The sequence below is a fragment of the Puntigrus tetrazona genome, chromosome 18 (genome assembly GCF_018831695.1).
Source record: "Puntigrus tetrazona isolate hp1 chromosome 18, ASM1883169v1, whole genome shotgun sequence".
NCBI classification, from domain to species: domain Eukaryota; kingdom Metazoa; phylum Chordata; class Actinopteri; order Cypriniformes; family Cyprinidae; genus Puntigrus; species Puntigrus tetrazona.
The window spans coordinates 13,144,478-13,171,625 of record NC_056716.1 but is presented as its reverse complement, the minus strand read 5'-3'; the positions used below and the strand labels follow the sequence as shown (position 1 = coordinate 13,171,625).

Genomic DNA, 27,148 nt, shown 5'->3' with positions numbered 1-27,148 from the left:
AATGGTGCGATCTGAAATGAAGTTCACCTTGAATCTCTTTAGAAGTCTTTCTAGGCTCTTTTGTTAATTCGGATTATCCGTCAATTTGTCATCAATTTTCCTCCTGCAGGAGGTTGGCTACAGTATGGATCTTAAACTTCTGAATAATATGTGCAACTGTAGTCACAGGAACATCTAGTTGCTTGGAGATGGTCTTATAGCCTTTACCTTTAACATGCTTGTCTATAATTTTCTTTCTGATCTCTTGAGACAACTCTTTCCTTTGCTTCCTCTGGTCCATGTCAAGTGTGGTACACACATATCACCAAACAACACAGTGATTACCTGGAGCCATATATATAAGCCCAATGGCTGATTACAAGGTTGTAGACACCTGTGATGCTAATTAGTGGACACACCTTGAATAAACATGTCCCTTTGGTCACATTATTTTCAGTGTTTTCTAGGGGTACCATCATTTTTGTCCAAGTTTATTTTTTTAAATAATTCTGTTGAAAAAAAACAATGTCTGAATTGGGAAATTTATTATTACTTTTGTCAGATAAAGTTATTTCTGTGTTGTGACTTTTTCTTTCATTGACCAAAGTTGCTTCTTTAGAGCACAACAAAATTTTTTTGCATAATTATTTCTGTATTGAAACTGCAAGACTATTAAGCTGAATATAATAAACCTAATATTACTGTGTGCTAAGTATTTTTAAGCTTAGTCGAATGTTATTCATGCAACAAGCAAAAGTAAAATGAATGGAAATATAAAATTGTAACTATTGTAACTATTTTTATAAAAATTGATTTAGGGCCATTTAAGAGTCACTAAAGTTTTGTAAGTATGAGTATCAACTTCAGTGTCTCTGTCAGAAAGCACAAATCATTATTAGTGTCTTTTATTAGCGTGTGCGTGTGTGTGTTATGCTAGTTTGCTGTTTCTAATGTTTATATGAAGAAGACGATTTTTATTTTAATTTCCGAACATCTGCTAGCTGGCACAGAAGTAGGGCATATGGAAAGCGTGTCCTCCTTAACATCACAGTGAGTTATGACAGTTTACATGTGCGACGTGCAATAAGCATAATTAAAATGCTATTCTCCAGGGTTTTGCTTCATGCAGCACGCGTCTTTCATAGCAACAAATGCTTTTTCCTTCGCAGTGAGGAATGACATGGAACTAGTCCTTCGTCAGGAGCTCAGGAACAGCCTCACAGCTGCTATTGAAACTTTTACACTTCTGCAAAAGAATAATTCATTATTATATTTATAATTCGTTATTATGTGTAACGAAAGGATCATTTTTTTGGGTTCTGGGAGTCCCAAACAACAGGTTGACATGAATGCAAGTTAAAAAACACTTTCATTGTCTTTAAATATGTCTTTTAATACCTTACTTCCTCAATATCTCTCAAATGATTCGCTGAACGATTCCTTTTTCCAAACCCTTCCTTTGTGTGACTCTAATCTGCGGTGATTCATCAGATTGGTCTCATTTTCATCTCATCATGTCTGTGATAAAGCAGCGTTTGCTTTGTGTACAGCGTTACCTGGGAAACTGATTTTTTTTTTTTCGCTCCGAAAGCAGCACCTAGTGACAAAGAATGAATTTGCATTTTCATCCAGACCAATGCAAAAAGACATATGCAATATGCTAACGTTTCACGTTGACCTTGGGGTTTGTTTCAATGATTCAGAGTCGACTCTATCTTTTGAGAGACAGTAACATTATACACAGCGCACTTTCAGATTTGACAGTTGACAGGATTTGCTACACACTGCATGAAAGGAAATTTTCAACCATCCATAATAAGGGCAATTTAATTCCAAATGTTCTCTGAACAGTGAAAAAAAGTCCATTTCCCAAAATGTTTTTTGAAAGTTCTCTAAAGGTTCTGAAACCAGATGCTAGAAGCACATCCAACTACAACAACACATCAGCAGCAAAACGTCCCGTGAATAACATACAAGTAACATTTTTGTGCTAATGTTTTGAGAATTAAAGGTTTTCTGTTATCTTTGTTTATCTGTTCATCATTTTTGTCTATTTTCAACATTCTGAGGCAACCAGCTTTAGCAGATTCTTGAGTTTTTTTGAGTTAATCTCTGATTAACGTACTAGTAAGTATTAGGACTTAGTCCAATGTGGTAGTTCAATATTAGCTAGTAGCAGCAGCAATCGGTAGCAATTTTTGTCATACCTCCCAAGAACTACTGCGAATTACAGTATAATATTATAGTATAATTAATTCTGAAGTGTATTATCAAATACTTCAGAGGGAGTTACTGATTATTTGGTAACTAATTATGATAACTCACTAGTACTGACTGAAATCACTGTAAGGTTTTGTGGGATTTGTAAAGCATTGAATAGTAGTTATCCAGATCTACTGCATCCTTCTAAAGGACTGTTTTTGGATCAGTATTCTAAAGTGAAGATCGTGACAACTCTCTAGTAATTACTAGTCATTGTAAACTTTTGAGATTTTGGTTAGTAATTAACTTTTGCAAGATTTAAATCATTACTAGTAGGTTACCATGATCTTCGCTTTGGAATACGGATCCAAATAACTAGTAGTTTCTTCATAAGGATGTAGTAACACTTGAATCATTACTATTAGTCATTTCTTCCTGTGTAGTTATTCATTAACGATGAAAGAGTTCTAAAGAGTTACTAATTTTTACGTTTGTTAACATTTGTTAGGTTTAGGGTTGGATTTGGTCTAGGGAATATTTCCAACACAACATGTAAGGTATGTAATAAAAACGTGCCAGGGTTCACGTATTAAACCTGTGTTTTAGCACCACTCAGTGGACATTTCTTTTTGAAACTGAAGTAAGGCACGTATTTTTATGAGACAAGGTTGCAGTATGTGTTGTTGGGCAATGCCGCAGTTTCAAGGTGCACAATCGAGTTGAGAAATCACTTGAACATTAGTGAAGGAAAAACTTTACGACACTTCTGACCTTAGCAAGCTCTGTTAACCCCACAATGAGATCTGGGTAATATTGATGTATAGTTCCTTATTTACCGCCCGTGCTATACAGAGTGTGAAGGAGAGACGACGGCTGAGGAACAAACAGAAGAGCACAAATCATGAGCTCCTGTTAAACGTCACAAGTGATAGAGAAGCCATTACTGGAGTTGATATGAGGATTTCAATATCAATATCGAGCAGTCACACCATTGAGCTGTGAAGATATCTGGAGGCTGTCACCGGTTGATAAATGGATTGTTTTGATTCCTGTCATTAACTTAAGAGATAATAAACGGTGCAGTGGGGTATTGCCATTGATCCGCGTGGGCCAATCTGAAGAAACTATTTCCTATTCGACTCACTCAACACAAATTAATCGATTTAAATGCTGACAGCATTAATGAGAATTCTGTATCTGTTCTTTCTGTATCGGTCAAAAGTCTGGAATATTTACCTTTTTTTTATTATTGTTTAAAACAAGTCTCTTGTACTCATCAAGACTGCAATTATTTGATCAAAAATACAGTAGAAATAATATCGTACAAATATTACTACAGTTTAATGTTGAAAACATTTTAAAATGTAATTTCTGTGGAAATCATAATGTACTACCACTCAAAATTCGTGTTGAGAAAATAAATAGTTTTAATCTGCAATAATACATTGAAGGCGAAGTCAAAAGCGAAGTGTGTAATGTTAGAAAAATGTATTTTTCAAATAAATGATGTTCACTAAATTTCTGGAAAAAATAAAAAAAGGTTTCTACAAAAACGTTTTTCAATATTAAAATCAGCACTGACAAATATTGAATCAGCATAATTATGATAATGGATTCTGAAATCACATGAATAAAATGCAGTTTAAATATATTAAATATAAAACTGTTTTTTATTAATGTATTTTCGATCAAATAAATGAAAGCTTTTTGAGTGTAAGAGACTTTTAAAAACTTAGACCAGTAGTGTATTTTCTCAGTTTTCATCTGTTGTATTGAGCATACTTTTTCTCACGTAAATGCAAAAAAGCATGGTCTGAAATCACTAAGCCAAAAAAGAAATGTAGATTCTATAATGAAGAAAAACAAACAGAGAATATAATATTTATCAGTTAATAATGAGCAATAATTATAATAATAATAATGCAATCAAAAATAGATTTGGGAAGCCCCTGGTTGAAAAATCAGAGACTCGTATGGGACTTTTGGAATCAGCACGAAACAGCATTTTACTTGCCACTGTCTTGTATCTAATGAATTATTCAAGCTTGAGCATGTTTCCTGATGCGAGTCCATTTTCTAGATTGTTGCTGGGACATCCTGAGCTGCAGCGCTCACACTGTGAGCAGAGTTTCCTGTAATGAGCTGCTGGGTAGAGCGAATGAATGCTGAAAAAGCGGCTTGAAACTCTTTGACTGTGTGCAATGGTTTCTGATTCATGATGTCATAAAGGGCCACTTCAGGCAATTACACATGCATTAGCCCACGCGGCGCAGGAAACAGCCCTCCGCTCGCTCTCAGGGCTCTGCTTACCGCAGCCTCTCTCCTGCAATTGCCGGAAATTAACTTTGTTTTAACAGGCGTCAAATCCATTTGGAAAACAATTGATCAACTTCACCCTCATGCCACTAACAGCTGGATTGGCTGAAGTCATTTGCAGTAAACAGTAACAGCAAGTCTACTGTAATATCTGGAGCGGGGGTCTCAAATTACAGTCCACCGGTTATACATCCTGCAGCTGAAGTTAATAGTTTATCTTTACGTGCATTGCAACATCTCCAGCCAATTTATTTATCCAGCACTTAAGTGCATGTAAATTGCTAATAAATGAAAATGCAGTAGAAATGTATAAATAATGCAGTTATGAGGACTTTAGAGTGCTTTTTTGACTTTAAGTCCCGTAGCTATTTATATTGTCTTTTAAATATGGTTAAAGAATGAGAGTCTGAACAGCTCATAAAAATAAATTTCAGTTACGTTCATCAGTTATGTAAAATTTTATGTAATTTAAAGTTAGAACGACTTCAAATTGTACTCGTTTCTTACAAACACACAGCTTATCTCTTCACAAGAAATTAACTAGACTTGTGTATTGTTATGATTTTTTGATCAGCTTTTGTACTCTCATTCTGACGGCACCCATTCACCGCAGAGGATCTATTGGTGAGCAATGCTAAATATTTCAAATCTGTTCTGATAAACAAACTCCTCTACATCTTGGATGGGTTATGGTTTTTATATATTTGTAATCTGAGTGCATTTAAAATATATTAAAATATAAGTTTATATGTAACATCAAATAACCGTCAATATCAAGCGTGATATGTGAGGTTAACCTCATGTGAACAGTGTGTTAATCAACATATCAAAATGTGTATTTTTCATTAAGCTACATTAAAACATAATGATTTGAAATGTCATTTTAAGGGGTGCTTAACTGTGTCATGACAATGTACTTACAGTAGACTTACAGTGCTGAACAAAACACGGTTCCAATCGGTTTTGTTCAACTGGCCATAACAATAACCATAAAACAAACGGTTACTGGAACTACCTGCGATGGAAGGAACCTGCTGGAACACTGAAAATGATGGACGGTTTCCCTCAAAGTCCGGATCCCAGCCCCACTGAAAAATCTATTGCACATTCAAAAGAAAGCCTTTGGCTTGCAGAAGGCACAGGATAACATGAATGTTGAGGTAGAAACGCTGCAAAAGATGGACATACCAAATACTAAAGTGTGACTCACTTCATCTGATATTTGTTGTGCTCAGAATATTTTCAGATCTTTCAGGTGTTCTAATCATTTTGGCCACAACTGTAAATGTCTTTATATTTGATTTGGGTCACACTTATTAGATGGCCTTAACTAAAAGTTAGGACAATGTACTTATTGCTGTTATGAACAGGTTAGGTGGTATAGGTAGGTTTAAGGTGTAACGGATGGGTCAACAGTGTAATTATAAATAGGTATTTTTAAAAACATGTATGTAGTGCATTGTACCAAATGATTCATTTAAATATAAGCACATAGTACGAGACCACTTAATATAAAGTGGGACAGAGATGTGAACTATAAGTGCAAATTCAATACAGTACCTTCTTTTTTTTGTATGACTAAGAGTGTGACTAAAGAAACTGACTAATATTATGTTGTTTTTTTGTTTAACCTGACAGATCTGGTCTATGAACTGTTGTTATAAAGAGCCACTTTTAAAAAAATACCCCTTTTTGGGGATAAAACTCTCTTTCATCGCGCTTCTTTGTGAGATTAGTGTGGAGGAGGAGAAAAACATGTGACAAGGTAATGCTTTTTTCCTTATCAGCGCCGCCCCGCGCTGTAGACCTCCTAACTATGAGTCACCCCCCGAATCCTACAACAAACTCAAAGATAGGACATTCGGCAAAAAGCGCAAAGCAACGTGTGACTCATTTCCTCTTGTAAAATAAAAAGCACAAGAACTTTGGCAAACTATAGAAACAGGGAGAATTTATTTAAAGCACTTTGTCCCCTACATAGAAAAATATGATTGATTTAAGTCAACAATAATAAATAGAGTACCTGTATTCTTGCAGGCCCCGCTGATGCGTACAGTAGTACAATCAATATCCAGTTTTCGCAACACAGCAAAGGCACGGGTATTTACCGTAAATCTGCAGTCTGATGGAGCGGAAGGGCATGGGTGGCGTGTGAGGGGTCAACTCAATATGACCTGGAGGAGCGTTTCTTTATAAAGACGGGACACACTGGGAATTACATTGTGACAGCAGCGACTGGTACAACGGTTCGTACAACCTTTCACATATTTTTTTTTCTTTTACGTTTTTTACAAACACATCTTTGAGTGACTGATGCCGAATTGGACATCGGGTTCTTATTTCAGGGCTGACCAGAATGTGACATTTCACGAGATAAATATCGTTTTCAATAACAGGAAGTGTCAGCAATTACTCAGTCCGGAAGAATCTTCTGCAACGGATGCCTCTTTTTTTTTTTAATGGTCCCTTGGGTGGATATCAATGCAGATGTACATATAGTCGTGTTTTTTGTAACAGTATGTAGTGCAATTTTTTTTTTTTTTTTTTTTGAAAAGTGAGAAAAGTGATTCGAAGCATCCCGGTATACACTAAGCACGTCATAATATGCGCCATTTGTTATGTGACAATTATAAATGCAGCAGTTAAAACGCACTGATCAATCCTCCTCGAAACCTCGAGCGTTCGACCTCGCTACAAGCAAATCAGTGTTTCTAAATTAAAAAATAACGCAATTTTTCGATTTCACACCGTAAAACGTACGTAGGCTGTAGGTCGTTGTTCATAAACTGTTTTGTCTTCATTAAAAACAAAGAAAAATATTTTTAAATATTTTAAATATCCGTGAAATTATAAGGCTTAAAAGTCCCTCGTCTTGATGGCCTCCCCACACTTCAGTCCAGCAGAAGAGTCTTTGGAAAGCTCATTCAGTTCTCGTCCTATCGATGCTCCATCGAATGGTTTCAGAAGATTCAAAGCTGCGTAGCGCCGTGGACCGCTAGCCGTAGATCTTTAGCGAAGAAAAAGCCCTGATTGTCAAAAAAAGGTCTTTATCGTGACCGTTCGTTTTAGGCTATAAAGCAGGTGGGTCACCGCAAGACGTCTACCAATGTCTTTTATAAGCAGTTCAAGCATGTTTGGTCGAGTTTTCGCCACCAGTCTGATGGGTGTGTTGCTGATGTCATTGGTTTTCAGGGTTCTCTGCCGTATGACTTATCAAAAAGAAGAATTAAAGCTTTAATTTCATAGTCTTCAGCAGAGACGTGGGCTTCAGCTTCGTTCCTCTGGACGCACATGTAGCAGAGCAGCGTGTTGGCTGTCGAGCCTCAAATGACTAGACAGAGCCGTTCTCCTGTGCGCTAAAGTACATTTGAAGCAGTTTTCAGATGTTCCTCTGTGCCGTGAGGTACTTGAGAGCAGCAGAACCGTACTTTCGAGAAAGGTCTTGGTGGAACTCGTCCTTCAGCGTCGTCAAGCAGTAGCGGTAGCTCGGACTGGAGCGAAACTTTGAGATGTCGAAGCTGGGCGCGTGGGGCATGTGGATCATGAAGGCATTTGGTAACACGATAAGATCGTACTCCTTTGGAACAAGGAAATGTGACAATTAGGGACACTTGAACCGGTTGTAGAAACATGCCTTTGAGTGTCTTTAAAAGCTTACCTGAGCATCGAGCTCCATAATGTGGGATACTTTGTTCCAGCCAAAGCCAACAAATCTCTGGTCGTACTCGGGACAGTCTCGTCGCACCACAACGTACGGCTCAAAATCCGCCTCCCACTCCACCTTGTATGGCGTCGTGGCTGTTCTCCACTTGGCGTAATTGGTTGGCGCGTGACCCTTTGTCCAGACGTGATACCTACAATTTAAGGAGAGCGGTAAATTAATGCATTTGAACATTTTTAGCGGACTTTTAATCATGAGCTAAAGACTTGTTTTGATTGAATATATAAAAAGTTTATTTGCAAAAACAGAGTTTGATCGAGATTAATTGGAATGCACAATGAAAAGACATGATTTTTGAGAATAGTTAAAAATGGAGTCCTCTATTTTGGAAAATGTACTCTTCATATTTATCGTTCAAAAACATATCAAACATCATTTTATTTAAAAGTGATTCCAAAACTTTGTTTTGAAAATTTAAATAATACTGAAAGTGTAAGTTTACACTTATGTATCTTTTAGTAATTTAACTAATATTTAGTTCTCTAATGCTGGCTAATGGGGACATGACATATAAAATGCACAAAAAAAAAACAAAAAAAAAAACGTAATTAATTGATAAAATATACAATAAATGTCAATTTGTAAATTGCATAAAAAACTTAAACTTAAATATAAGCAGGAAATGCAATAAGAAAAGATGACCCAATACATCCCTTAAAATGTCAGATTTGAAAAAAAAGGGTTAAACCACTTTTTAAAATTGGGGTGGATTGGCTTCTTAAAAACTTAAATAAAAATAAATTATATTTATGAAATTTTTAAATGTTTAGCATGTGTACACTCACATATGTTCAATGTATACATTTTTTTTTTTATTTTGCTTTGGCTTTAGTATAACATTTCTTGAAAGGTTTTTCAAAGGTACATGAAAACAACATATATACAGTTTGTTCAAATGTGGCTTGTGGATTTCTACAAAAATTTCCCTTTTGTTTATTGAGAACGACCCTTATCAGTTTTTCACCCTAATATTAATTCGAAACACCCTGGAGTTTAATAATGAAATTATTATTTAGAATTTGTGCTGTACCTGAAGGTGTAGAGAGTCCCCATGTCCAGCATAGACAGCAGCTCAGCCTTAGATTTAGGAAAAGAGAGGCGATATCTCAGCGTCTCAAAGGCAGGCACAACCAGAGCCTTCTTGGTATTGGCCATGTCCAGTTGCACTATACTTTTTCTAAGTAAAAAAAACAGAGATATATTACAGAAATGTATGGAAACCCATTTCTGCCACTGAATAAAAAATAAAAAAGGTAAAAGTAAATAAAGGTAATACTTTTTATCTCACAATTATGACTTTTTTTCTCAGAACTGTGTGACATAAACTCGCAAAATGGGATTACAAAGTTTTAATTCTGTGATATAGTTAGAATCGTGAGTTATAAAGTCAGAATTGTGTGATATAAAAGCAATTGCGAGTTATAAAGTCAGAACTGAGAGTTATTGTCACGATGTGGTTTAGGGGTGAAGGAGCACTTGACGAGAATATCCAAATGAACGAGTTTAATCAAACACATATACAAGATAAGTACTCCGGGCAGGCGGGCAAACGGGTAGACAGAAAGATGAACTAAATCCACGTAAAACATAGACGAGATCGGACAAACAGAACTGAAATCACAGGACTTAAATACTCAACGTAAATACTTAAATAAGACACAGGTGAAAACGCTAAGACAATTAACTAAAGTAGGTCACAGAACACATGGCACACGACAAAAACAATAACACAAAAGAGTCCACGTTTGACAGTTATAAAGTCAGAATTGAGTTTTAAAGTCAGAATTGAGAGTTATAAAGTCAGAATTGTGTCATGTAGTCAGAATTGAAAGATATAAAGTCAGAATTGAGTTATAAAATCAGAATTGAGTTATAAAGTCAGAATTGAGTTATAAAGTCAGAATTGAGTTATAAAGTCAGAATTGAGTTATAAAGTCAGAATTGCCTAATATAGTCAGAATTCCGTAATAAAGTCAGAATTGCGTAATATAGTCAGAATTAATATAGTCTGAAAGATATAAAGTCAGAATTCCGTAATAAAGTCAGAATTGCGTAATATAGTCAGAATCGCGAGTAATAAAGTCAGAATTCAGTTTTAAAGTCAGAATTGAGAGTTATAAAGTTAGAATTGCGTAATATAGTCAGAATTGCATGATAAAAACAGAAATGTGTGATATAAACGCAACTGCGAGTTATAAAGTGAGAATTGCATGATATAAAGTCACAATTGTAAGATATAAACTTGCTATGTTACAACTGTGACTTTATATCTCACAATTCTGACTTTATAACCCAGAGCGCATTAACAGACACATCACAAGAAGTTCACAGCTCACCTGAGGTAATCGTAGAGGCCGTACATGGGCAGAAAATCTACATCAGTCAGAAAAACGTAGGGTGTGTTGACGTTGCGGAGCGCCACATTGCGTACCAGATTGACAGGGTAAAACTGACCCTCCTTATAAACGATATGATAGCCCACGTTCTTGCGGTTCTTGAGGACTTCAGAGGCCTGAGCGTAACGCAGGAACTGCTGGGCCTCGGCATCAGACATGTACAGGGCCAAACTAATGGGGCCCTCCCAGTGTTTACAGATGGCCTCCAGCATCTGCAGTCTGTGGACAAACACAAAGCGTCTCTGGTGAATGTTTGGCCAGTAACTGCATTGAGGCAAGATTACGGGCTCTTTTGATGCTTTTTTTTAAACCTGCAGGGCGAGCTTTCTGTAGCTAGTATGGGATGTTCAGATCTTCGCCATGTAAAGCGGTTCTAGTTGATACTTGTTTCAAACACAAAAAAGCTGCTATCCTGCATGACAATCATCCTTCTGAAAATGACAGGACTATTTCATGGTAAAACAGTGATATCAAAAAGCGTGTTTTAAATAGCTCAGTGGAAAGACTTAAAAGAGTCTAAATGAAAGTTAATAGATTTTTGTTTTCTTACTCTTATCAGTCTTACAGACTATAAGAAAGTAGGGCTTTTAGTTAAATACATCTGTAAGTGAATACAATAAATTATATGGCAATTAATAATAATTCAATTAATAACAAAAAAACTAAATGTGCTACAAATAGTTATAATTGAAATAATTTATTTTTATAACAAATACTAATATACCCTAATATAAAGTATACCTGACAATAACGTGACGGTTTAACATGCTTTAAAGCAGTGTAATTTAGGCATTATTTATATACTACTATAATTTTTATTAATATTTTAAAATAATTATACAATAATAATATTGATCATTTTAAATGTTAAGTTTTTTTATTACATTTTTTATTTGAATATATATCTTATTTTATAGTATTTTTCTTATGTGCAGTTTCTTATTAGTATTTGTTGCAAATATTACTATTAAGTTTTAATATTTGTACATTTTTGTTTTATTTTTATAATTGTATATACTACGTTTTAAAATACAGTACATTTTTATTTAGCTTTAAATTTGAATACCTTTATTTTTTTTTTTTTTTCATTATGTGTATTATATTTTATATATATTTTCAATATATATATTTTTATATATATACTATTACTATTCGGGTTTACTATTTATTTATTTACTTTATTTTTGAATATTTAGTATTATTTGAATATTTAGTATGAATATTTTATTTTTTATTTCAACTTTGTTTCATTTAACTGTTTCCGTTGCACTAAGATATCAATAATCACCCTGTTTTGAAAATCTTATTAACTGGCAATGCTTGTAGTAATCAGAGTGCTGCACAGATTTAACTCATTATTAAACACAACGTCATTAAATTGGCTTGGCATGAGCGTGGTCTAAACGTGACAGCGCACTCATCCTTACCTGTCCATGGAGAGCTGGGCCACCAGCGTGATGTCCGTGCCGTCATCTGTAGGTGTGTATTCATACTGCAGGAAGTACAGATGCACCCTGTGCACCATGATTCGCTCCCTCCGGAAATCATAGCACTGGTCGTCCTCATCTAACTCCTCCAGTGCTTGCTGAAGCTGGAAACAAGGAAGAGTGTGTTTTATGAGCTGTGCCGAGAAGGACGCATCAAGCAGGCCCTAGTCGAGTTGCCCTTCGAGACTTCGAGAGAAACTGCCAAGCTCCTTTTAGACCCAGGGATTCATTACTTATTTAGAACGATCCAGTTTAGGAATATGTTCTTTAGGAAGTCTTCTCCAGGTCTGCAGTTTCAGGGCGCCCACCATATACAGAAGAGCGGAGGCACAGGCAGGGGAAATAAAAAAAAAAGCGCCATCTGATTATCAGAAAACCTGAACAGTGAGGTAGCTGTCAAAAAGACAGCAAATGAGCTTTCTCGCATGACTGTGCAAAATGATTAGCAGGAAGAAAGTACATAAAAGTCTTTGGATTGGATAAACACAAAATATGATATCCATCAATCAATCAGTTTTTCTTTCTTGCTTGCTTTGCTGGAGGGGAAAAATAGCTTTTTATATCACAATTCTGAGATGTTTGAGGCAGAATAAATTGTTTTCATAATTAGAATATGAATTTTCTTGTTGCAAGACATAAACTCAAAAACGTACATCTTACATCAGAATTCTCGCTTTTATTTGCAATTCCGAGTTAGATTTTGCAATTCACGATTACATTTTTTTAAAATGTAATTAACTTAATTAATTAACTATTTCATTAACTTTTTTGATTACGAGTTAACGTTCGTGTTTATGTCTTTGAATTAGTTTATATATGACAATTTTTATATTTTTATTACTAATAAATTAATTTGAAATGTATTATTACACCTCCATAGCCCAAACGTTTATCTGAAAATAACATGAGAGTTCAACATTCTTTAAAGCAGCGTTGTTTTTGTTATTATTGTTGCTTTTGTTCATATTCATTTATATAATAAAGAAAAATATTATTTAATGACTAATTTAAAAAAGCAAGAATTAATCATTATTTCAATGTTATTTTTAAACTTACATTTTTATTTAAATGTTTATTTTATAGTCTTTTTTTTTATGTGCATTTTAATACATATTACTATTCTGTTTTAATTTTTAATTTTAATATTTTTATATAAGTTTTACAATGCAATAAGTTCATTATTTATAATTCATATATAGAAGTTAGCTTTAATTTATATACCTTTTTTTTGTAATTTTATGTGTTTTTTATTATTTGTTTAAATATCATTATTCAGATTTACTTATTTACTTGCTCAATGTTTAAGTTTTAGTTTTGATTCATTTTATTTCAGTCAGCCTTTTTACTGTTTCCACTTAAACAAAAAAAATCTGGACTTTGGCACAGACTACTCAATTAAATACATTTTTCATCTAATATTTAATATTTAATTAACATTTAACTGTTTTCAAAAAAACTCAATTTCAGGCAGAAACATATCCCGTGACGGTCAGACATACAGTCCATTTATAAGATGCGCATGTATTTCATAGCGTCTTTAAGCATTTCCGTGACATGTGTCAAGTAACATGGTGATTATCTGAGTGCCGCTCCAAGATATTTGCAAAATCCTGCATAATCTGCCACTGAAGTAACTCACCGCCGTGCTCTCAGAGCTGGCCTGACTGGGACACCCGAAGAGCTCCCGTCGCAGGAGATTCCCGTCATACTCCAGGAACGTCAAGTACAGATTACGGAAAAACTCCACGTGCTTGTTTTTCACCCTCAGCTTTTTAGGAGAGTTCCAGTGAATGACCTGCAGGGGGAAATAACCAAACTGAGCAATAAACAGCTTCGAAGACGTCATTTCCATGCTGAAATGGAAATTCGTCAGGAAGTGAATGTGACGGTTGTGCGACCGTTTGCATTAGAGGCGTTGAATTTGGCGAAGAATAAAGCGAAGCCTGAACCAATTAAGCGCCCCTTTGAGCGAATCGCTAGTTTTAATTCCTGTGGGTCAGTTTGGCAGTTGACACCCAGTGCACCTAAAAGGCTTCAGATGTATTGTTACCTTTAGATCCGACACCTCGGTGTAACACTGCTCAGAGCGAGTGTGATCCGATAACTGTACGTTCCAGAAACACGGCAGCTGATGCACCAGAACTGGGTTCTGCTTTATGAATGCGTTGAATATGTCCTGCGAACACAACACAACAATATAACGCACCAGTTGCGTTACGCAACATTACTCAAGCACGGTTAGCTCGGATTTCATCATGCGCAAGGCACAATCTTACGAAAACAGATTCTTCTTAAGCGGTTTGGTATCGTCTATGAAAGACACGGACCTGGTCTGCCAGGGATGTCGAAAGCATGCTCATTAGCTCTCTCTCGGCCGTCAGTCTCCACATCTGCTCCCAGCCGATGCGACGCAGTCTCTCAAGGTAGAGCAAAATCACACCTGCGGGTTCAAAAAGAAACACCTGTCATCAGCGCAAACTATTCCCCTTTTCGAGCTGAAATGAAATTCTCAGTGTGACATAAGCATTGTGCCGCATTCAGACGTGATCGTGCCCTGCGTGCTCTTCCCTGCAAAAGCTGCACGGGCTCTTTTTAGTTCAAAGGAAATTGATTGTACCTCAATTTGATATCTTTAGATTTCGTTTTGCCAAGAATGGCTGTGGTAAAATCAAATCAACAACCAATCCAACGAAAAAAAACGTGCTCTTTTTAAATTCATTTACTGCTTAATTTACTTTTTTTTATTTAATGGCAATTATGGTATTATGTTTACGAGGTGCAATATAACGCGACACGTAAAAAAAAAGTAGTTATTACCCTCTGGATGCTATAAATGGCTCGTTTGTAACGTTTCCTTTAGACGTTTCCACGTGATTCGGCCAATCGCAACGCACTTAATAGCTGGCCAATCAGAGCACACATCACTTTCTTTTAAAATGATGAGCTTTATATGTAAATAATAATAAAGTTTTTTTCATCTTGAACCGAATAAGCAAAACGCATTACACAAAATACACAAAATAGTGTTCTTTTTAGCAACATCATATGACCCCTTTAAAATTTTTTCATGTTTTTGAAAGAAGTCTTTTTTGCCCACCAATGCTTCAATTATTTGATCAGAAACACAGTGAAACAGTATTATTATACAATATTAGTGCAATCTCCAGTGCTCAGGAATCATTTGTTATTATGAATGCTGAAAACATTTGTGATGCTTCATATTTTTTGTGGAAACAGCAATAAGTAAGAACTGATATGAATGCTTTTATTCAACAAGGATGAATTAAATGGATCAAAAGTAATAAATAAATGCTTTTAAACATTTCCAGTTACCCAATAAAACTTGCTCAGTGATGCTGTAATATATATATATATATATATATATATATATAAAATATATATATATATTTATATATTGAAAAAATGTAAACATATTAATTATATACATAACATAAATATATACTTTATATACTGTGATACTGAATACATAATACATTTACATAGTACACACACATATATTATATAAATACACGATTAATCGCAATTAATTGCTGTGCAGCACTAATATATGTATTTTAGATTGGAATCATATTTCGCAGTTATCAAATAAATGCAGCCTCTGTGAGCATAAAGAGACTTTTTTGCAAAAACATAAAAAATTCATATTTATTCCAAACTTTCAACAGTGTATTTAGGGTATGTTCAATTATTAAAACAGTACTCTTTTCTTCCTTTCATCCCCTTTCTTTATTAGAATCACCATCGCACTAATTTGCCTCGTAACGCCAGCGGCTCTGAGCTGCTTTCTGCTGTTTGGAACACAGTAGTGAAGAAGGAAGGGAAGCTGGATGTCCTCACCTGTGTTAAAGCCTCGTCCGAGGGCTGGCCAGGGTTTGTGATTTTTCCACAGATTCCCGAGGTACCAATCGCTCTGATTCTCCACCAGACCAATCACCTGTTTCTCTGCAATCACAACGTCGGCGTTAAATCACACTGTCCGGACGATTTCTACGACGGCTGAAGGGAAGCTTCTGATTACCTGTGAACTTCCGGAAGATGGCCCACAGCTCGGCGATGTCAGTGGCGAAGGTGATGTCTGTATCGAGGACGATGACCTTTGAAAGGTTGGACGGCAGAGCTTTGGTGAGAGTGAGCTTCATCAGGCCATAAATTCCTGAATAGTGTTTGTTTGGTATCCATGACACCTCTGACTAGAAGAGTGAGAGAGGCAAACACAGAAATCTGTGAGAAACCAGCAAAAGGCCTTAGCAGTCTACCCAGAGAATCTTTTTTTCTTTACCTAGAGATCTCATTATTTATTCTTAATACAGACTTCAACGAAAACCAGTCAGCTTTCTAAATTACAACACTGCAATCTTAGAAAGGTATTTGATATATTGCTCACTAGAAAATCAACGTGGCAAAACACAACCAAATCAGCAACAATGATTTATACTGTACATACATATACATATATACATATGTAAATGCTTAATATATAAATATATACTGTTGATACACACACACACACACACACACACACATATATATATATATATATATATATATATATATATATATATATATATATATATAAATATATATATATATATATATATATATATATATATATATATATAAAATCAACAGTATATATCTATATACTTTACACTTTTAAACATTATTTACATACTATGTAAATATTTAAATGTAAATTTTATTCATTTTTCACTCATAATCAAGAAAGAGAGAAAGAGAGAGAGATTACAAGGAAAGTTGCAGTTCATTTTATCTGGAAAAAGAAAATATGCGCAATAATTCGATACACCTGAATATAAGGAGTTTTTGACTTTTTAGCCTTCCTGGACCGTTATACATCTCTTATATATGATTAAACACAAAATCAATAGTAGTTATGAAGATTGATGTGGTTTGGGATTGGATTGGTAAAATGTTCTTGGGAAAAAATATGACCAGAGTTTCAACTTTTCTGAAAATATGGGCCACTAGTGATGTAGTTCTTAACTTGTTAAATACATTTTTATAGTATAGTATAGTAATGTATTTTATTTATTTATTAATTTAATAAAATTGTGCTCTCTGCTCAGCAGCTGAGTATTACAGTATTTTACCACACACAGCTGTACTGTTATTCTCAGGTGATGAATGTCAGAGAAAATCAGTAAAACATTGATATAATAATAATAATGTACACAGAATTAAATGTAAGTATTCCTGGGTGTAGTGACTTTTAAAACTAATGATATATTTTACCTGAGAAGAATATAGTTTTCAGATGTATCTTACTAACTTGCAACTTACCTACCAGAGGCGCTCATTGTGCTCTTTGTGTTCTGAACCGTATTCTGAAGTTAAAGCATCATCTGCACCCATGGAAATAACCCTCTACAGTTCTCATTGTACGCTTCATCTTTTCAGCATACATCCTTAATGACCTGAGCTCAGGTTTAATAATAATCTGCCGGAGAGGGGTTGATTGAAAAAGACTGGATTTCCTGCAGCTTAGCTTTCATATACTCAGGAGAGCAAAGAGGTCTCTATGCACAGCGGAGACACAGGATGTAAAATCCGCGTGATTAGAGACGGCTCCGAGCCAAACAGCTGACAATCAGAGGTGAAAGCACTGCGGGAGCACAAAACGGGAGAGAACGAATGTTTGTGTGTTATTGTGCATGCGAGAGCGTGCATGCATTCATGTGAGTGTCCTTGAGAGTGCAGTGTAATGTAAACTAGAATGCGCTCTCCTAGAAAAAAGTGTGCATGCGTGTGCAGAGGAGGAGGCATGCTCTTTGATTGTCACTTCGCTCTTTTCAGTGTACCGTGCACTGCATAAAAAAAATTCACAACAGACAGTGAATAATTCAGCTCCACAGCAAAGGCTGCTCTCACATGCCAAGTTGTAAAAAAAAAAGAAGAGCACTGTCACTTTAAATATATGAACAGAAATGAATAATTCTGTGTTTTCTCTCTCCCTCTGGAGCGTGAAAGAGTTCTCAGAGAGCGAAAGCTCTTGAGATCGCTGGAGTGTAAACAACCTCAATGTTTCCACTATCACAGACAAGCCATACTGTCCCAAGGGGACCTTTGCCCCCTCATTACAATCCATAAACGCGTATGACATGTCTTTCATTCCAGTTGTTTGTGCCTGAACGAGCTCAAAGAGGATCGTGATCGACATCATTCTTCAGAACTGTCATTGCCATCGCGAAAGCTATCGCTGCTTATGACCTCCCATTAAACCTCCATTATGGTGCTCTGTGACACGGTCATTATGTCTTGGTCAAAGTGCCAGTCTGGAGTCATGGAAGCATGATGAGGCGGGTGCTTACTTTGAGTTCGTCAGCGTCATAGAAGCTGACTTGCACAGATGGAACCATCCACGACTGGAACAGAGAGCTGAGGATCTGGTTGGCCACCGTATCTGTGATGAAATGAAAGTGAAGTGGATTTCTCCTGAAAAGAGAGATGTTGAGATGTTATACAGTATGAATGCATCAGGCTAAGATACTAAGGTGACCACGTCCTGATTTGAAATATATTTAAATATTTTTTTATGTAGAATGTAGAATTAAAAAAATAAATATTTTTGGAATATAAAATCTGGTATTTGAACTTTGGAATTTTAAACCAAAACAAGTTTTAAAAAAAATGCTAAATTACAAATTCAAATTTAAAATAATAAAAATTTTGAATTAGAAATGAAAACAGAATTTTTTGAATGTCACAATAAAAAAATCGGCAAAATGCAAAGTTCAAATTCAGAAAAATGTTAATTTTGGAATTAAAAATGCAATTAAATGCAATACATATATTAGTGCTCACAAATGATTCATTGTGATTAAAAATCGACTGGATCTAATGCAGCTCTATATATTGGTGTCACTATACTATTATATCGCTATTCATTACTATTCATTTTCCTGTTTGTTCTTACCTGTGAAACAGGATAGATTTGACCAGAGTGACCACGTCCCGACTGGCGTTGTGACCCGCACATACACATGCCACGTGAATCAACTGTGTGTGGAGAGAAAAGCCAACGTTTCAGATTGGGCTAAATAACTTTAGCTTTGTTAAATTATTCCTAAAACATATAGTGTAGGCTTTAAACATAATCTAACATACAGCGGCCATCCAGAAACTAATTACACGTATGCCACAATACAATTGATATACTGATTTAATAAATACAAAATATCAAATTACAGTGGCATGATGATTGCAGTACTTACCACAGAACTAAGACATTTTAGAGCCGTTATTTCTACTTGGTTTAATGGCACAAATATACCTGGGTGCACTTGTTAGTGATACATGAAATACGTACCAACAGGTACATATCACTGCAGTTTACAAAAGAAACGAACACTAGAGTCAGTAAAACTCTGGTACCTTTTATTCCTTTTCACTCAAATTTACAAAAGCCTAATTTTTGCACAATTACTTGAAGAATATCACGTTATGACTAATATGCTGGGAGATTTAAAACTGATGCTTTTGAATGTTAGCATCACACAGTACATCACACGGTGCGTTTGTTCAGTAGCTCACAGAGTACAGAGATGTACTTGAGAGGAGAAGAGCACCGGTTTGAATCCTGTGTAATTACGCTTCGACAAAACAGTTCAAATATGTGTAAAAAGAAGTTGAAATGAGCAAATGCCTTTTTATATCAGTTTTGCATTTGTTAACACTATCGGGTAGGTTTAGGGTTGGATTTGGTGTAGGGCATATTTCCAACTTGATAGAGCTTTAACTTTTAGCAACGGATATTTAAATCAAAACCACTGCACTACATACCTATATCAATGTAATAAAAATGTGCCAGGGGTCACATATTGAACCTGTGTTTTAGAGCCACTCTGTGGACATTTTTCTATTGCAATAAGGTACATAAAAACGGTGCACAGAGGTATGTATTTTTATGAGACAAGTTTGCATTATTTAGTATTAACTGACTTGACGTGATTTTTAGTATCTTTTGTTTTCACTTCGACTTTATATCGTTTTGTCATCTCAACCTATCGAACTTGTCTTTGTGAAATATGCTCGAAAAGTGTTTGCGAAACCTTTCACGAACTCTTTTCCAGAAGCGTGATTTAAATGCTTTTTGGGGCCGCTGTACGTTCCTCTAAAGATTTGTTCTCACATCTGACAGGACCTAATATGTCATCTAACCTCACACTTCTCGGCGGTGGGAGAGCGAGAACACTCGCTGTGATTGGCCCGTTCCTCGGCTGTGTTCTCCACGTCTTCTGGACCGGTGTCTGCGGATGCCACCCACTGCTGGTTGCCATAGTTACCCTCGGCAGGCTGGGCAGCCAGGCCCTGCGATTGGCTCAGCTGGAGTCGGATCTGCCGGTTCTCTTCCTCCACCTCTCGAACCCGCGATGCCAGGACGTCCCGTTCCAGCAGCCGTGCTTCTGTGGATTCCACCAAGCATGCGGAGAGGAGCAGGGAACGCCCGTCTGATACGGCACAACAGATTTCATTTCATTCGAGTGATCTTGACAGATTACACCCCAGAGATGGATGGATGAGAGGTAAAGAAATAGGAAGCTTGAGGTGAATTTGCACAGAGACAATATACGTGAATGTCATTCAGATTTAAGACAGACTCCAAGAGTATCTCAATCTACACGCTGTTCTCTGCTGGAATGATTAAAGTAGCAGAAAATTGGGTGTGATCAGGGAGAACAAAGTAACAGGCATTGAATTTATCGGAACGATTTGATGGATTTTCTTGTGTTGCGCTCATGTAGAAGCGAGTGCAGATCACTCATCCCTGTTAACCAGAGTTTGGGAGCCATCTTACTGAGCGTGACCATGTCGTTTCTCATCCAGCGGCCATTAGCATTCACATTCATCTGAGGCAGTCGGGCACAGGGCCACTGGAAGTATGTGATGTGTAATCTACATCTTTGCTTATGAGTTTCGAGCCGCTCACCTGAGACGTAAATGGCAAGTGATTCGTGACTCAGGAAATTGACAAGCCCTGATTGGCTGACGAAACCACAAGAACACTCGCACTTCCTTTACTGTAGCTTAGACAGCGGATGGAGAAATGCTTTTCTGAGCCCTCCAGAAACAATGCGATCTATAATTATGAGGTTATTCAAAAAAAATGCTTGTTAACATAATGTACTATTAAAAAACAACAACAAAAAACAGAAAAGGGCAAATGAACTGAAGTGAACTGCGCAAAATGAACTTCTTAAAATGCCAAACCTATTAACAGAAAACTACATTTAACAGAAAACAATTTTTTATCAACATAAATTTCAGTTTCAACGGCTCTGCATGTATGGAAAGAAAATGACGTGTACTACGGAACTCCTTAAAGGGAATAAATATGAGATGGGTGGAAAATATATACTTCAATACTTTCTCTCACAGAATTATCATTGGGTAATTATACAATAGCCTATCTAATATTCTGAGCCGCTATTATGCCTTGCATTGAAACCACTGAATGCACAATGGCTTAGTTTTACTTTCACTTTTTAACCTTGTGATCACAGGTAGCCTACTCTGTTTATACTGGAGCGTCAAGTAAAATAAGTATCTGCAAATCATTAGTCATCTCTCCTACCTATTCTGTTTATGTGGTGTGTGAAATTGTACTGCAACGTAACCGTTTGGTGCACCTAAGTTGTATCCCTAATAAATTCTATTAGCAACGCTATATAAAAGCAACCAATTTCATACAGGCTACACTGCATTGTGAAGTCACAGCTGAAGGGGTTGCAGGCGCTCTTACCTTACTGCTTAAATATTAATTTAACTTAATATGGCACGATTCAGCACAATGTATTAACACTTGAAGGCATTCCTTGAAAGAACCTTGCTTTAAAAACCACCTCTCCAACGCACCTGATTCAAACAATGGCCCACCAAATCTTTTGAAGTTCAGAAATATATCTCCAGTAGTTTTTCTAAAGGGAACGACAAGTTTTCCCTTAAACTCTTCCAGTCTTACGAATACCGATGATCATGCTCCGATAGTGTTCCTTTCTGTGTGCAGCCCAGGCCTATGTGTGCGTTTCTCATGATAGGGATGGATATGTTCACAGGCCAGACAGAGAGCGAGAGAATGCGCTTTTATAATGATTAGCTTTCTAAGATCTGGCAGCAGATCAGTTGCGTTATCAGCACTCCACAGCGTTATTGTGCGTCTCTGAGGATGACAGACCCATCAGATGAGGATTTTAGCACACAGACCCGAGATAAGGCTATGACTGACAGCCTCAACACCCAAGTCACCCCGGCTTAAAAGGAAAACTCTTTGTCGGTCCAGCTTTTACATCAGAACACAGAAAAATAGGCCAGTGTCTGTCTCACAGAGATCGCTTCTTTACAGAAATCTGAAGATCTGACGATAGGCATCTCGATACTCACTTTCTGAGTTCCCAACGAGCAGGTAAAGCCAGGTGAACAGGATGACGAAACTCAGAGACACCACCAGCAGCTTCAGCTTCCCTCGGCAGGGGCAGAGCATCCTGGGATTGTGGAGGACTGGGCCGGGGAGGGAGGGGGATGGAGCGATCAGGTTGGACTTGCTCTAGAGCTGGTCTCCTGCAGCATCCTCTCGTCTGGAGGAGAGACAGGGGAAGAGGTCGTTGGTTAGTAATGCACAGGCCCATCGAGAATCTAAAGGGTCGTACTACTGCTGCAGCTGTCATTCATAGAGCTCTGCGCTTGCACTGGTCCGTGTAGATTTGCCTGTTCTTTTTATTTGGGATCCCAAGCATAAAATGTCTCCACTACCTGACAGAAATCACTGTCATAAGTGTCATGTGTATGTGACAGCTCTAGACTCTGTAAGGAAGAAAATTAAGAAACACTCTCATATTTGTACAGTAGCTTATATATATATATATATATATATATATATATATATATATATATATATATATATATATATATATATATATATATATATATATATATATATATATACACACACATATATATATACATATATACAAATCCCTCTTTTAGCTGGGAACTTGATGGCTTGATGGGTTTTACATACAATTAATAACTTGTATGTAATTTTACTACTGTTACTAAATTAACTAAAATAATAAGGACAACAACAACAAAAAACAGATAGCCCTGTGCTGAAATTAGACCATTGGTTGAATCTGTGCTTCTATGTTCTTAAACATACACTAAATACCATTATATTATGTTTTGAGCTGCCAATAAAACAATTACAAAAGACAAGAACAAAACAAAAATCGAAAAATCAGTAATCTGAATCATGCATCACTGAAAATGCATGGCTACAGCTTTCATCAAAGCTTCTAAACAAATGCATTTCAGTCTGTCTATAAAAGCGTCAGTACAGCAAGACAGCGGTATAATAATAAATATTGATTCTGTGTTGCTTTTCTATGTTTGCGCAGCATTGCGTCTGCAGTAAGCTTCTGGCTTGCGGCTGCCCAGAGTAACACGCTCAACCTCTCTGCACGTCACTTTACGGCACGCATTCATGTCTGTGTTCACGCCACGTGGGCAACACGACAGCCATTGTTGTTTACACCACTCTTAATTAAAGAGCGAGCCGTGGGAGGCTCTCCATCACCCCAGCAGACGCAGATTAACGACAGGAAAAAAAGAGAAAGAAGGAGAGGGAGTGGGAGAAAGGAGACAGTAGAGAGACAAAATTGTCTTTGTTTTATTATGGGTTTAATTAATCATGCTTCAGTATAATTAGACATATGACTGCAGGAAGATTGGATGCTGACAATAATAAAAATAAATAAATATATATATTATATATATATATATATATATATATATATATATATATATATATACACACACACACACACACATCCTTGATAGAGAGAGTGTGCGTTTTGATTATTACATTTTGCCTCCTGGGAATTCAGAGGTGGTATTTCAGGTGCTGACTGCGTTGACTTTTTCTTATGTTTATTAATGACTGCTTCACTCACACAACTGCAGGTCAAAGCTTTTTCTGCACTTTTCAATATTTTTTCATTTTATTTATTTTTACATTATATTTATTTTGCACCCCATGCTGTGCAAGGCATGCTATTCTAACATTGTGAACCACCATAAATTAAAATTATAGTATAGTAAATTACAGCTAAATAATAACCTAAAATAGTAACATTAATTGGGTTTATTGTATACAAAATATTATCACTTAACAATTATTCTCTCTCTCTCTCTCTCTCTCTCTCTCTCTCTCTAATATATATATATATATATATATATATATATATATATATATATATATATATATATATATATATATATATATTACTCTATAACAATAAAACAATTTTTTATGGGTTACATAAAGGTGAAATAATGGATACCCATACTCATAATGCTGTATATATAACATTAACATTATTAGGCATTGAATTGACACTGAATTTTGGTAGCCAATAACATGGTAGCCAAAATCGATCAAAATATCAACATTCTATGACGTTGTGTGCCTGCTGGGATAGTGCTAGCAAAAGTTTTACCAAGAAAAAAGTTAACCATTTATAACATAATCTGTTCCACTGTGAAAACTAAACAATATATTAATGACTCACTTGCACTTACTTTTTTCATCCAATCAGATGCTCTTTAAATAATGCCCGCCCTCTAATACCTCCGTCTCTGACAAACAACTGAAAGTCCTGAATTAAAAAACTTACCTTAAAAATATGCCTTCAAATAACAATTTAGCCGAAGATTCTCATCATTCATCAAAATATACAGACAAAATTTAATTTTAGGCTTCATAAAATGCTTGCCTTTTAAAAACCTAATTTCTACCACAGAAATAAACACAAAGCATACAAGACATACAAGACTAAAATAGTCAGACAGAAGGAACAAACCCTTTAATCAGTGAAATCTACCGTCAACAGCTGCCTATTTTAATGCTAGTGGAAAGTGACTGTAGACAGTGTGTGTGTGTGTGTGTGTGTGTGTGTGTGTGTGTGTGTGTGTGTGTGTGTGTTTTGTTTGTCTCTGAGCTTATGTTGATCTGTGCTGTGTGGTCACCATCGTAACTCTTTGATAAATGTTGTCATTCATCACCTGACTCTGCTGACACCAGCCGCTGTTTGTTTGTTAGTCGTCTCTTATGTGTGGCTCTCTTGAACACTCAAGGCCATCGTGAGCTCTCCACCGCTCGTTACCAGATTACATCCACCCACACACACACACACACACACACGCCACGGCTGTATAACACTCTCTCAAACTTTAGGGATGAATGCCAAGTACAGGTATGTGTGGCTAGTGGGATAACAGATAAAAGAAGAAAAGGTTGAATGATTTCATGTGAACTACAAAAGTGAGCCCAGTGTATAAGTGTACTCTTCTAGAATCGGAAAGACTCTACATGAGTTAGAATAAAGCATCAACGAACATGGTGGGTCTTTATAAACAGGCTGCAGTCCTGTACACACACAGTCGACCTTCATTAATGGACCTTGTGAAACGTAACCTCAAGCAATTAACCTACAGAAGAGGCAGCCGTTTCTGGAGTGCATTCCGCAGCCTTTTTAAAACCAACAACGGTGAAAACTTCTCTTCATTACACAGACAAAATTCACACTGACAGGGATACAAAGAGGTTAACTGGAAAAAAAATTACCGACTGTCTCCTTCAGTCGTACATAATGTTTAACTCAGTCACCCACAATCGACCAGCGGTGCAACGTGGCTCTTTCGGGTTTTTTAAAACTGCGTCATCATCCATCAAATATCTCCATGGGTCAATTATGTGACTCACTTTTTTTTCCAGAACTTTTATTACTTTTTTTTTTAATAAAATGTTATTCAGGCAAACAATAAATGGTGCACATTTCAGAATCATCAGCAATTTCTGGAAAATAAAGCCTGGAAGGATTTTAATAAAACTGCAAAAAATAAAGGTCCTTCATTGGAATCCATTCCATTAGGATGCCATTAAGATCCATTTAAGATCAATGAAATTCTTTGATTGCACAAAAAAATTGCCGGTGGCACCACTGTGATTACTAGTATTTAAATTTTTTTATTAAATGAATGAATTAATTAATAATTTCACTTTGCTATTTATTTGATGATTATTGGGTGGTCAGACCACTTGACTTTTTTTTTCTCTCTCTCTCGCTTTTGTTTCTGAAATGCAATATTTTTGAGATGTTTTGAAATAAGTTTTTTAAACTTTTGAACTGACATCAGTATTCAGTATTACAATTGAAGAACTTTCGCACATGGCCTTAGCTGCGACAGCGACATAATAAAAGACACCAAAGCTCAATAATGACACGTATTAATGACAAAAATCAGAATAAACCATTTGTATAGTTAATTAGCCTGCCGGCTGTTGACGGTTGCCAAGCAACATGGCATATTAGCACATTAATATAAAACACACACCCACAGGTGGGCATAAATCATCTGCTCTACCCCACTTTGAATCCTGCTCATCGATTTATAATTACCAGCCTTATAAACATACTTTATTTTTCTTCCTATTACAACTGACATCTGTGTTTTGACAGATGTTTTTTTATAAATGAAAAGTTGAATATATTCCCACAAGGTCCTGATATAAATGGTCAAATCTGGATTATTACGGGCACACATACACACAGGCTAAACTCAATGCACAATGCAGTCCATACAAAACTCTAATACAAAAAGACAACTTTCGGCTGTTTCCCTTTTCATGGTGTGATTTGACACATCTGCCTGACCGCACACCTAATTACATTTAAATGCTTTTCTCTCACCGGACTCCCTTCTCCTCCTCTCCTGTGATTTCAGACTTCACAGGACTCCTGGTGGTGGACGTCCAGCGCTAAAGGTCAGCTGGTCGTAAATTCAAACAGCCAGGTTCCCACCACGTGCCCCCTCGCAGTTAGAGAACGTCTTTCAACTGCTGCCAGCGCCGGAGTCATCAGAACACAGTTAATTACCCCTCTCACCCTCATTAAACCTGGCTGGTTCTAAAGCTGGAAATAGTACATAAGGTAAATCAAAGGAATTTTACT

General features: G+C 36.3%; 1 protein-coding gene across 7 annotated transcripts in view; it reads right to left on the bottom strand.

The window, feature by feature from the left end:
- Positions 1-6,431: 6,431 nt before the first annotated feature.
- Positions 6,432-27,148, bottom strand: part of large2 (LARGE xylosyl- and glucuronyltransferase 2) — a 113,227-nt gene continuing 92,510 nt past the window's right edge. For 6 of the 7 annotated variants that reach the window (XM_043264547.1, XM_043264550.1, XM_043264546.1 and 3 more), the window contains 14 exons: positions 22,521-22,714; positions 20,301-20,590; positions 19,057-19,139; positions 18,452-18,575; positions 16,141-16,312; positions 15,960-16,064; positions 14,429-14,541; positions 14,152-14,277; positions 13,741-13,896; positions 12,042-12,205; positions 10,555-10,833; positions 9,249-9,395; positions 8,156-8,351; positions 6,432-8,074 (listed from right to left, as the gene is read on the bottom strand). In XM_043264547.1, the coding sequence (XP_043120482.1) occupies positions 7,877-8,074; positions 8,156-8,351; positions 9,249-9,395; positions 10,555-10,833; positions 12,042-12,205; positions 13,741-13,896; positions 14,152-14,277; positions 14,429-14,541; positions 15,960-16,064; positions 16,141-16,312; positions 18,452-18,575; positions 19,057-19,139; positions 20,301-20,590; positions 22,521-22,620 (2,253 nt within the window). In that variant the 5' untranslated portion in view covers positions 22,621-22,714 and the 3' untranslated portion in view covers positions 6,432-7,876. The remainder of the gene's footprint in view (positions 8,075-8,155; positions 8,352-9,248; positions 9,396-10,554; positions 10,834-12,041; positions 12,206-13,740; positions 13,897-14,151; positions 14,278-14,428; positions 14,542-15,959; positions 16,065-16,140; positions 16,313-18,451; positions 18,576-19,056; positions 19,140-20,300; positions 20,591-22,520; positions 22,715-27,148) is intronic. The other variant, XM_043264552.1, reaches the window with a different exon arrangement.